General features: G+C 35.5%; 1 protein-coding gene across 1 annotated transcript in view; it reads right to left on the minus strand.

Annotated features, from left to right (window-relative positions):
• Positions 1–13,594, minus strand: part of LOC129235304 (double C2-like domain-containing protein beta) — a 172,085-nt gene that overhangs the window by 28,007 nt on the left and 130,484 nt on the right. The window contains exons 14-15 of the mRNA XM_054869033.1: positions 10,594–10,717; positions 4,872–5,023 (exon numbers count right to left, since the gene is read on the minus strand). Of these exons, the coding sequence (XP_054725008.1) occupies positions 4,872–5,023; positions 10,594–10,717 (276 nt within the window). The remainder of the gene's footprint in view (positions 1–4,871; positions 5,024–10,593; positions 10,718–13,594) is intronic.

A 13,594-nucleotide genomic window follows, 5' to 3' on the forward strand; every position in this document is an offset into this window, starting at 1 on the left:
ATAAATCTTATCTTATCTTATCTTATAGTAATTAGGAAATATTTTCAAACTGAATGAAACTAAAAGTAAATTTACATCAAAAAATAATCTAAAAAAATATATCATAGCACTTACCGTCAGTTGAATGATCAGAAAAAGTTGTGCTAATTATTTCAAAAATACAAAATTAATTCTAACAATTATTTTTAAGAGCAAGAAATATGTGTTGTACTGTCAGTTAATAGTTAAACACAAGTTGTAAGTAATAGAGGGACGATTTGTTGAGGGAAATTGATAAGTAACCCCGAATATTGGCGAAATGGGATGCAATCAATAGGGTGGTTTCCTTCAGTCAAAAGTACTACTTTTAGTCATTGAAATGGATAGAATGAAAAAAAAAAAAAAAAAAAAACATTGACCCAGAAAATACTTTCATTCTCCTAACAGTTATTTTTTAATTAATTTTTTAACCTGTCCGAGTTTTCAAACAAGGCGTGGTCCTGATGACGTCACAAATGATGCTCTTTGGCGAATCTTTCTATGGCGTTTCCACGTTATGATAATCAAGAAGCGAATTAAAATTGCTCTCCACGCTTGCTATCAATCATATCGTTGGCAATACACGTGAGTAAAGATGCGAATTAAATATTTTGCACTGTGAATGGCAACACTGAATGGCATTTCATCATTTGTGATGTCATCGGCAGAAGCCGTAATTAATAAAAGCGCTGCGATTTTAGTATTTTTTTAAAAACATTAAACTTGAACAAATTATTTAAAAAATGGTCAGATCCTATGTTTCTAAGAAGGAAAAAATACTTTTAAAATTTTGGAAACGTGGACAGTTTGGAGAAAAAGAAGTTTGTTTACTTTGTCCTCTAGAAGCGCATTTCTCTTTTCGCAGACTATCCCACCAGTCAGAGAAACATCTCTTTCCGATGGAGCAGTATTTGCTATCACTATCAAATATTTTAAAGCAACTTTTACCAGCTCTGAATTTTTAAACTTATAATTTTCACCGTAGTAACGTATAGGATTTTCCTTTAGTTTAAGAACTGGAGCCTTGAAATAGACTGCAAGTTCTGGCACCAGACTACCAGTGTCAGGTTCTTCCAATAGCTTTGACCTCTTCCTCCCTTTCTAGTTAATCTTCTACTATCTTGTAGTGATCTCCCCAAAAATTCTTCTCTACACAGAAAAATTGATCTTATAAATGCTTGCAAAAATGGCTTTTTTTTTTGGCAACTCCATAAGTAAACTTAATTTCCTAGCGAGAAAATTGGAGCAAATTTTATGATAATTTTGAATTAAAATGCAAAGACATCAACATCGAAAAAACATCGAAACCAAAACATCGATGGTCCAAAAACATCGAAAGTAAAACAATGATGTTAAAAACTTCGATGTTTTAACTAAAACATCGATATTTCCAAAACTTCGACCTTGATGTCGCACTCCTAGAACTGAGTGAGGATTTTAAATGAAAATTCAGCAAAGCGTATAAACATTCTGGAGAAAAGTTTTGAGGCCTATTTCCGATTTTCAATGCGTGAAATACGCTTGTAGTTTTGTCAAATCTTCACGAAATATGGCAAAGGAAGTACTTCGTGACCCAAAAATTCTTATAGAAGCCGTTTTCAAAATTCAGAACAGCTTCGAAATGCTTGAAGTTTAATTCCAGAGCCATAACGTGCGCGAAATTGCTCTTTTCTTTTTGGAGGAGTTTTTGTTTTGAGTTTGGTACCATTAAAAAATCCATACAAATTGTCCCAGATGAACTTTCTTCGAAGTTTTGAATAAAAGATACAACACTTTGAATAAGTGTTTCTAATTAAACAAAGTTAGAACCACAGCACAATTTCTTGCCGCCCATGCTTCCCATGGGCGGATCCAGAGGGGGGGGGGGCATGGGGGCCATTGGCCTCCCCGAGAAAATTTCAAGAATAGTTAAACCCGTCTTTTTTGAGCAAAAATGCAAAAAAAAACTTCCCTTATGATGCATGCAAAGTCTAACAATAAGGAAACAACGAGAGGGGGGCCATCGCAACCCTGAGAAAATTTTAAAAACAGTTAAAAACCTTTTTCAGAGTTGAATATTAAAAAAAAATCCCTATTATTCCTCAAAGTCTAACATGAATATAAAAACAACGCCGAGGAGCCATAAAACCACACTGAGGAAGTTTCAAGTATAGTTTTTTAAGCCTCTGTCCTGGCTTAAACTGAAAAAAAAAAAAAAAAAAAAAAAAAATCATCGTAATTCATGTGAAATCTAACATGAATGAAAACAATGCCATAGGTAGGGCATGGTCACCTCACGAAAATTTTAAAAATATCAAGTGTATACCAAATATTTGAGTTCATTTAGCACTTATGACCGCGGTCTCTCCCACAAAGCTAGCAGGAATAGCCGAATGGTTTCCGGTCTCTTTGGTAGGTACGCATATTGTTTGCTGTTAAAGGCAGATAAAAAAAAAAAAAAAATAACCACGATTTTAAAATCTAGAGAAAATTTCTGTCTAGTTTCATATGTAATTCGATATAAAAATATGGTATTTTGAGAAATAGATTCACACCATCAACAGTAAGTTACCGCCCTATAGCCAGGACTAAGGCAGAATTCACACCATCAACAAGTCAATATCTCGCTGCTGGATAAGACAAAAGCTATTTTTTCAGCCCCTGATTTAAGAAATGGTAAGTTATTTTAGTAATTAACACCTACACAGATGAATTATATTGTATGCAATATTAAGTTGAAACTAAAGGAAATTCCAATTTGAGAAAAAACATAAGCGCAATTAGATCCGAAGATTTTGTATGATATAACGCTTTTGTGTTGTTCTTTTTCATACTTTAAATGTGTTTAGTTTCAAAAATTTAGTTTTTCTAATTTTCAAACTAAAAGTATGAATTTTGCTTACAAATTTACGTTGCAAAAAAACCTACGCTTATGTACATTGGAAATAAAAGCAGCTCCGAGCTTAAGATTCAAAGAAATTTGTACAGAAATTTTTACAGAAACACTTTTTATATATATAATATTTTTAAAATATTTTTTTACTAGCCTGTCAATAGTTATACTACCTGTTTCAATATTCCATCCGAACAGACGAACGAAAATTTTTTAGTAACAAGGTAATAATAAAATACATTTAATGATTGCGCATTAAGTTAAAGTTAGATTTAAGTTTTAACCTGGCTTTATGCTGTGCTATGTAATTATTCTTCATTCCCTTTTTAATATGGGACCCTCCAAACCACTCCTCTTGTTAATATTATCAAAGATCGTCTACAAACTGCGTTTAAAAAAGTAACTTGTAAAAGTTTCCAGGGGAAGGTTCCCCACCTCTCCATTTCGCCAACATCCTTCAAGATTGGCCAAAATTTTGTTTTAAGCTCCTGAGTTTCAAAATGTTTCCGGGGGAGAACTCCCCCCCCTAACATCATTGAAAGTTTTTAAGAATTACTTTTTTGGAGCTTTAATTTCGAAAAATCGCTGGTCCTCTAAAACTTACTCATGAATCATGGATATTATTTGCATGGAATCATTTGCAATTTAAAGAGTTCAATTTCGAAAAAAATTTGCGAGAGGACCTCAGAATCTCTTCAACCCTAAACCTTACCAAAGATAGTCTAGAATGCGTTTTTAAGTCTATAAATTAAAAAAAAAATCCAGGGATGGGCCTTATAATCTCTCCTCCCCTTAATATCACCAAAAATCGTCTAAAACAGCCTTCTTAGAGCCACAATTTCAAACAATTTCCGGGGGAGCGCTCCAAACCTCTTCTCCTTTACCATTACCAAAGATAATTAGAATGCATCTTTAAGACTGTAAATTACTCGTAGAAAAATCTTTCCTCCACGTATCATCACGAAAAGATCGTATTAAACTGCGTTTTTAGCTCTACAATTGCAAAAAAGGGACCCCCGCACCTCCCTCTTAACATTATTGGAGATAATGTTTGCGTTTTCAAGGTTTCAATTTCGAAAAATGGTCGGGGGAGGGGCTCGCACCCGAGCCCTTAATGTTACGAAAGACAGTTAAAATGCATTTCCGAGATTACAAATCAGAAAACTTTCCTTTGACGGGCCCTCAAATCTCTCCTCTCTCTAACAAAGATCGTCTAAAACTGCATTCTTAGAGCTACAATTTCGAAAATTATGCAGGGGAGCGCCACCGAACCTCTTCTCCCCTAACATTACCAAAGATCGTGTAAAATGCGTTTTTAAGACTACAAATTCAAAAACATTTCCGGGGGAGAAACCCCGGACCCCCTTTACTTCGGAGTTGATATTATACTTACGGTTGGTTCATATCAGATTCCTCTTAAAACAGAAGTCCTATACAGTCGCCTCAGAAACTAGCAGTACTGATTACAGGAATACCACTTTGCGGCGACGATATATGCACACGTTTGTTAAGAAAAGAGGAATATTATTGGAAAGGTTACAACCTTCATGTTCAACTTGTGTCGCCTAGTGAAAATTCCTAAAAAATGCTCTGGTTAAAAGGTGGGCTCTATAATGATATTTGTAAAATTCTAAAATTTTCAAAGCATCATATTTTTCCAAATGGTCCCCTGCGAAAATTCTGTCTGGATCCGCCCCTGATGCTTCCATCATCTGAACGAGTTAAAAACAGCATGAAACAAAAATTCAAAATAAAAAATGAATTAAATTGAGACATAATTAAAATTAAAATGTTTACCATTGAAAAAAGTTAAAAACATTATAATGACTTTTAAAAAGCTCAAATAGCAATAACAAAATTCAGATACGTGATTCGGGGTTACAAAAAACACTTTTACAATCTATGAAATGAGCGTGTGGGGGAAAAAATGTCTGACAAGAATCTTTTGCTGGATACAATATTACGTCATATAGCTAATTACACTTTGACGTAGGGGTCCGGGAATCCGTTGTTTTCTCTGCTGGGCAGCCTGACGCAACGCACAATACCCACCACCAGGGCACGGTGAGTATCGGAGTACAGCAGGGAGAGGAGGATCTGTCCGCGACTCGTTTCGTCTTCACCGTCCTCTGACTGGAAAGAGAAAAAATGGCACTTTAGAGTTCCAAATTGGCATTGAGAGACCTTTGAATTGTTTGATGACAAAGTCGGGGAATAATGACTAGTGAATACCTGACCAGTGGAAAAACTAGTTGCAACAAAAAAGAAAAAAAGTTTCAAAAGGTTTTTTCGTTTTCTTTTCTGGGATGAATTGGCAACATTAATTTTTTTCTATTATAGAAAAGAAAAAGAAAGAAAAGGAATCCCAGAGAGAAATTAATTTTGAAAAAGTATAGAGAAAAAAAAAGGGAACCAGTAAATAATAAAAATGGAAAACGAGTATCAAAAGTAGAGAGAACAAAATAATAAAATCTAGTGTTGATTGAATGCAGAATTTGAAAGGCTTCATTGAAACTTTAATTTAGAACAAAAATTTGGTTTAGAAAAAGAAAAAGAAAAACGTAGAAGCTTTCCAAAAAGGGATCAGTTTCATCCGTTCATGGTTAAGATAAATCGTTTCTTCTTTTCTTTAAAAAAGCAGTTCTACTCGATCATTTTGTTCGTGAAATTCACCGCAAATCCATGCGTAGCCTGTTTAGGAAGTCTTTTCATTTATTTTCTTGACAAAATAGTTTCTTGAAAAATTGAAACACGTGTCTAAAACTATGATTGTTACTTGCGCATATCTACCTCATTTTTGAGGTTTCTACATATCACACAAAGTTCCACGCTTTCTATTCTATAAACTCCTGATTTATGAAACCAAAAAAGAAACAGGTTTTAGAAATCATACCTAATTTTCAGGAATTCTCTTAACCGCATAACATTTGTCAATTTTAATTACTATTAACGCATTTTTTCTCTCTCTCTCTCTTTCACTTTTTACATCGTATAATGTGTTTCTACCCATGTGCCAAATAATTTTATATTTCACTGCATCAATTTGAAAACCAGTTTTTCAATTCATGCTTCTGTAAAGATCATACAAAACATTTTCTCTAACTCTTTCTCAGAACGTTATCCTTATCTCAAACATTATCAGTTGCATTTCTTTGCGCAGGTAGATGAATCATTTGTATCACTGATAAAAGTTTGCCCCAGGTAATAAAAGACATACAATTCTCAAATAAGACTCGTTTCTTTACACAGTGAAGTCGTTGCACAATCTGCCAAACTTTCATTCAGTTCCTTTGAAACAAATTGACAGTTTTTTTGCTAACTACTTTAAGGTGAATATAAAGTGCGTAACTCAATGGTTTCTAAACTTTTTGCAGTCGAACCTCTTCCTTTTGATATAAAAATTATTCTGCCCCTTCAATTTTCGTAATATTACTTTGATTTCATAAATGCTATCCTAGTGTTATACTGAAAAACTGACATTTGGTACGTGATAGTAGAAATTTTCTCATTGATATGTATGTAATTATTTAAATAACAAAAATAATAAACTGGGAGATCTATTACAGTTCTGTTTTCTTTTTCCCCCTTCGGTGGTTTTTTTTTTAACGGGGGGGGGGAGGTAATAGAGAAGTGGTTCAACCACCCAGTAAATGATTTGCCTTCATTATTTTCTTCTATATCTAATATATAGAAGAAAATATTGGAATCGTGCAAATTTTCGAATTTTGACGGATTTGAACGTTTTGAGGTGTGCTGAGTCCATTTCGACTATTTTTGGAAAATGTCTGTCTGTCCGTGTGTGACCAGTTTTTTGTGGTCGCTCTACAGCAAAAACTACCGCATGAAATCGAACGAAATTCGGTACACATATGTGCCGCTATGTGAACTTGTGCCCATTGGTTTTTGGCGCGAATTCCTCCAAGGGGGGGGGGGTGGAGCAATGGAACGTTTTTTGAGTTACGCGTGCTTGCTATTCCTCAGGAAGTAACTGGCGGAATCAAACAAAATTTGGTCCATATGTTGCCATTGACAGGAACAGGTGCTGATTCAATTTTGGTGTCAATAACTCTAACGGGGGTTGAGCTATAGAGCGTTTTTTGTCGTCAATTGTGATTGCTGTATCTCAAGAAATAATGAACGGAATGAAAGAAAAATTTATCGGCAAGTAGCCCTTAGTGGGTATAAAAGCTGATTTTATTTTGGTGTCAACAGCTAAAAAAGGGGTTGCGCAATCGCCCGTTCTTTTTTTCCATTGTGAGTACCCTAACTCAAGAAGTAATGCTACGTTCTGGTTGAAATTTGGAATATATGTGAATCCATATGTAAACAGGCTTTGGTTCAATTTTGACGCCAATCGCTCCAAGAGGTGTTGATTTTTTTTTTTTTGCGAATAAAAATAGCTTTATTAATGCAACAATAAGAAAGATAAATCGTAATAGATTGTTTTCTGCGTATTTCTCGTGATTTTAATTGTGTGGAAATGCCACGGAAGTATAAAGTTCATGCTTGTGGCACCTGGGGCGGAGCCCCGCATCCACTTGTATGCTGTATTTTGTTCAAATTTCCCCGAAGGGAGGCATAGCTGTGATTGGCCGAAGTGAAAGCCGATCGAGAGATCCTGGCGGCTCCAAGGGAGAACAATTAAGGGGGACACAGATGCATGGGAAAGAAGGGTGAAAAAAGGTACTTGAAAATGCGAAAGGAAAAACAGACAAATTAGTCCAAGTTGCTTAAAACTTGAACTATGGAAGATAATTTCTCTAACAAGTTGCCTTGGCTTTTTAGAATAGGGAGGATTGACTTGAGAGTGGAGATGAGTTTATTGATGTTGAAAACTTTATTGATTTCCTGTATAATTGAGAATAAATCGGTGAAATTTTGTTCAGGGTAGTTATTGAAATGGTGATCATTTTCAGTGGCGGGAATGCCTTGAGTGGTATTAGAGTAAGAACGGCGTGGGTCAACGCTGGCAGTATCCCGGTTGAAGTAGCGCCGGTTGCCTAAATTGATCTTGGGCTTTGGGAAGGCCTTACAGCCCCTATAAGAGGCTGCATGATTCTCCCCGCAGTTTGCGCAACAAGATTTTTCCTGATTTTGCCTGTTAGGGCAATCTGCTTTGTTGTGTGCTTCACCGCACACCACACATCTGACATGCCTGAAGCAATTCTCTGCCAGGTGGTTAAACCCCTGGCATGCATAACATTGCAGAATAGATTTACGATTACGATATTTTTCGACAGAAATTTTTGTGTTCAGAATACTTTCTAGGTCTGAAAAAGCGGCCGAATCTTTGGAATGGGGGAGTTGGACCTGGAAAAGAGGGAGTGGAGTTTTGTCCTTTCTTTTAAGCTGTGCTACCTTATTAATTTTAAATCAAGCAGGTCAGAAGTGGAGGTTGTTGAGGGCAGTCCTCTAATTACAAATTTTAAGACCTTTTGGCCATAGGGTCTACCAATGTAGAATTGAAAGTTAACAGATTTTAAATACATGATAACTTTATTACGTGCAGTAGGATCATCCACGAAAATGGCACTTTCATTATTGCTCCTATTCCTGATTTGGAAATTCTTGCAGTTTTGGGTGAGATGCTTTACAAAATCAGCATAATTTTGTGGTGTTTGCACCACGATAGGGGGGAGTTTGGGAGGGGGCTCCTGACTGGGGGAGGGGTTATCTTCCACCTGTTTTTCCAAAGATGAGAATTGATTGCTGACCTCAATAAGAGGTGAAGCAGCAGGAGGGGGACTTTTGCAAGTTCTTTTAGCTGGGGAGAATTCCAACTGAGCATCTTTTAGAGTTTGGAGGTGGGGGGCCATACTGGCTGAATAAAAGGCTGTCTCACCCAGGATTTCCACCAGGCGTTCGGCAACTTCGGCTTGGTCAGCACCATGCTCGGCCATTCTCAACAGTTGTACTTCGACTTTCTTGCATGCTGTAAAGCCAATGCTATGACGAATAAAATCGTTAGAGATTCCATACTTGGCAGTTGTAAGGATTGTCGTAACATCACTATATGCAAGTGGTGAATCGTACCCGGAGGTAACATTCATTTCATCATCATCATCCTCAGACGGGACTAAGTCCGCCCAAGAGGTGTTAGCTTTGGGATTCAGGACCGCTTGTCCGAGAGCAGACGAGGGGATAAGTACCGGCGCTGGGTTCGGAGGGTCGGGATTACTTCCTGCCACCTCGCCACCGGCCGACACTGCATTCCTCTTCCCCTGTTTCTTCTTTGTCATGGCGAGACTTCCATCATTCACGAAATCCAGAAACTGAAATGTCTTTCCGTTTGTGTGCAATTTCATTGAAAATAACTTTTCTTCACCATCGCAACGGCGATTTTTAAATATTGATGTTTGTTCCACATCAAAATCGGAGCAAATGCTATCTTCGTCTCTTTACTTTGCAACGCAGCACGGAATGTGTGTGTGTGTGGAAATGATCGGAAATATTATCTCAATGATTTAAAATGTTTAGCTGTTGCCATCTTATGTTTGTTAACAAATAAAATATTTGTAATTAATTCAAGCAAGGCTTTTAAAATAACTTTCAATTTTCGCTCTTTGCTTTGCTTTTGCAAAAATTCAGACATTGGGATGGTCGTCAAGTTTTTGCATGTGTAATTTTGTTTTTGTTGGGAATATTGCTTCCTCATCAAGCATGGGGAGGAATCAGAAAAAAAATATATATATAGAAGAAAGTTTCGTGTTGGCCACAATATACTAGTTTTTCATGTTTTCCGATGTTATCTAGAAGAAAAAATTCCAATGCATTTACATTTTATATGAGTTCTGGTCCGCGAAATTCATCTCAATAGGAGGTACGGCCCTCGGGTTAAAAACGATTGGGCACCACTGCCCCAGGAAAAGAGTTATATACTATGTCGAGACACTTGCATGAGATTTTTATTGTAAAAGTTCCTCAACTGTGGGTAAAATTGAGACATTAAGGGGTTACAGTACCTCAAAAATGATGAAACGATCAAAAATTTTTTTATTGCTTATTTCAAAACAAAAAACTATTCTGAGCACAGGAGAAAAGTTTCAATGCTTTAGTTCAAATATTTAAAAAGTTATGAGTGGTTTTAGGCCATGCTCCCTATGTGTTCTTATGCAAAAGAAAAACTTCAGATTGCTTTTTCTCAATGATGGTTTCTTTGTGTTTTCATGTCATTAGAATCCTTAAGGATTTTTTTCTATTAAAGATACAGCTTTAAAGTAATACTTTTTGCAATTGGGATAACATATTTGACAAAACTGTGCATTGGATAAGCATTTTATAAATTACTCTAATGTTTAGAGCATGTTAAACCTTTAAAAACCAAATTTTTTAAAAAAAACTTCGATTTTTTACATAATTAACCACAGACAATTTTCGAATGAACTCATAAGCAAATGAATGCACAGATTTTTAGAGATGATTATAGTGATCGTTTTGCAAAAAACGTTTTTTAAATTAGTTCAAAAATAAAAAAGCCTTAGGGATTTTAAAAAGTTGAAATTTTCCTCAATTTTTTGAATTTTCAAAAAAAGTAGCCAATATTTTTAAATTTTGAAAATAAATTATTGATTACGAAATAAGTATGCATGTTATGGTTTCAAAGAAATGTAAAATTTATATAAATTAAAAGAAATTGCTTGAAAGGTACTGTGACTTCTTAATTCGAAATCATCTTATCCAGACGTTAATTCAAAAAACATTACCTCAATTGGCTTTTCGAGATAAACATTGGCATGACTCGGTTGGTGCGGTCGGAGCTTCTTCAAGGCCATGCGGATTTCCCCCAGGGGCTCGTGACAATGAGTGTCCTCATCCATCACAGTCATCCTAGAAAACAACCAGAAACGGCCTGAGTTTGAAGATGCGTAACTTCTACTAGTTGCTCTGAACTATATCGCATCTCCTTCGCCGGTTTCCTCATCTGAGTTGAAGTAAAACATATTAAAGTGGAACACAGATTTACATTGTCTGTTTCATGCGCTATCCCCGCTTCCGACGTCATTGTACCGACGTAGTCCATGAAAATGTCTCTTTTCCGGTAATGTTAAAATATTCCGGGTTTAACGTTATCCTTTTTTATAGAATTCGCTTAATACGTTTTTCTCAAAACAGATCAGGCTGGTATTTCCGCCACGAAACTCACTAAAACCTTTTTCTAAATCTTTTTTTCGAGATTAGTTAGGCTCTTAACTGTTTGAAGCCGCTCTTGCATTCTTTATGCTCCGACTTATTGTGTTCACTGTGGAAGCATAAAAACTCAAAAGCAAATTTCCTTTCCGACTGCATTCAAAGAAAAAAAAACCATATTATAAAGAACACATAAAAACAAGTAAACATTACAGATTTCTCGCCATTGGGAAAGTCAGTTTTCAAATAATATTCTTAGATTCCCCTTCCCCCTGATTTTACGTTTTCCCGCTTGGTGCGTTTTTATAACTAATCTAACGGAAAACGTAAAATCGACGTTCCACGAAAGATCTATCCTTTGGTTAGATCGCATTTCGTGCTTATTTGCTACACAGTCCGAAATTGTGTCTTGCACGTGGCAGGTAAAATTCATAAAAAAAACTAATTTGTAGGGGAGATCTGGGTTAGTTGATACGATTTTTTTCAATATTTTTTTTTACGCTAAACTATTTCAAGTATTTACATGCGTTAAACTTTAAAATGCTTCTAGGTTTTTTAACATTCATGTCATTTTTTTTAAAAAATTGATTAGAAGCCACTACTCCAAAATATTTCAATTATTTTGAATATATGTACATTGTAACAACCTACCCCACCACGGGGCATGTTGTTACAATATATGGAGTTAGTTGTTACATCTTTACTAATATTATAAAGAGAGAGGGCGGATTTTTGTGTGTTTATATGTTCGAGGTAATCTCCGGAACCCCTGCACCGATTTGAAAAATTCTTTCACTATATGAAAGATGCTTTCTTACTGAGTAACATAGGCTGTAGTTCGAAAAAATCCGATAAATAGTTCTTTTTTTATTTCAATTTAGGCCCAAATTTCACTTAAATTGCCTATTATTGGCTATTAAAAGGGGTGAAAAATTACTTGCACATATTAATATTTTATATCGTTAAAAAGGGTAGAATTTTTCGCGTTCTAAGCAATTTGTTTCAATGCTCTAACTTCATTACGACTGGAGTAATTTGCGCTTTTAGCTCGAACTTTTTTAGGCTTAGCTGAAATTTTGGCAATACTTTCTTCATTAAATTAATCAATAAAAAGTGAAAGAATTATCCCACAGTTTTCTTTTTGACACCGTTGGAAAATGCGACATTTTTTACTCCAGAAATATCTCGACTTATGGTCGAAAAAATAACCTTCTATCTCCAAAGGAAAAAACGTTACAAGTCGTTAAAAATAAACTTCGAATAAATCTAATCTCCATTAAAATTGCTGATGTTTTGTTTTGCATTGCCATGGTTACGTCTTTTAGCTTCGCTTCATTTTAATTTCTTAAAGGTTCACAAACTTGGCGCCACGGAATTATTAAGCAGTGGGGAAATATTTTCGCCAATTCTGCATATTTTACGATCTACGTTGTGATAATTCCCCCGGACAATGTAGGAATTGTGGGAAGAGTTTGAAAACTAGGAGACTTAGCAATTTTCCCAATTATCGCCAAATTTGTGGACGCCAAAGACCAAGAGCCTTGCTGATAGTGGCAGAAGCAAACGATTATAGCCCATAATTGACGATAGCGCCAAACCCCCAGTTATCGAAATATTTCCGAAATTACTAATGAAAAGAAACCAGTGCGTCGAAAAAGCAGGAGGGGATGGAAGTTGTATTTGTACGCGCTTTTACATTTAATTGTAAAGAAGAACATTACTATGATTTATCTTTCTAAACTTAATGATATCCAAACAAAATCAATGTGAAAAGTAGCCAAGTTCGATCGAAATGAGGTTCTGGGTAGACGGTGTAACCGACAAGATTCAGATCTCAACGGATAACAAGTTCCATAGCAGTTCCTCATGGAATTGGATTGCCTTGTGTGTTCTTCAATTCATTTTGAAAACTTTTTTTTTTTACTTTCTTTCATCCCGGGTTTAAACTTGCCAAGTTACTGTATAATTGGAGTGGGCACATGTTTTGGAAATTGTTTTTTGACGACCAAAACTTGCCGCAAGTTTAAAATCCGGAATCAAAGAAAATAAAAAAAAAAAAAATTTCTGAATGAATTGGAAAACATGGGACAATCCAACTTCTGAGGAACAGCTATGGAATTTGGTACCCGTCTAGAGCTGAATTATTTTATCGGTGACACCGTCTACCAAGGGCCTCATTTTGATCGAACTTGGCTCCTTTTCACATTTATGTTTTGTTGGGATTTTATTTTACAGCGATCCATAGCGTACGGTAATGTCCACAGCCCTGCTATTTTAATTACAATAGAGAAAATAATGCCTTTTAGTTCAGAGCAATTTCATGTGCAACGGAAAGATAGTTTTTTTTTTAAAGCGATTACAGTGAAATTATTTTCATTTCAGATGTCTTTTTTTTTCTCTTTATTTTTAAAATATGAAAAACGAGACAGAGAAAAAAATTCTATTCCTTTTTCCTCAATGTTTGTGCTATTTTCTGCTTCGTGATGAAATGACATTTTTCTGAACCAAGTTTTTGGACTTTTTGGATATTTTTGTGACATCGTGTATTAATTCAATCTTTTAACTGACGAATACTTT

Source organism: Uloborus diversus, chromosome 2, assembly GCF_026930045.1.
Source record: "Uloborus diversus isolate 005 chromosome 2, Udiv.v.3.1, whole genome shotgun sequence".
Lineage (NCBI taxonomy): Eukaryota > Metazoa > Arthropoda > Arachnida > Araneae > Uloboridae > Uloborus > Uloborus diversus.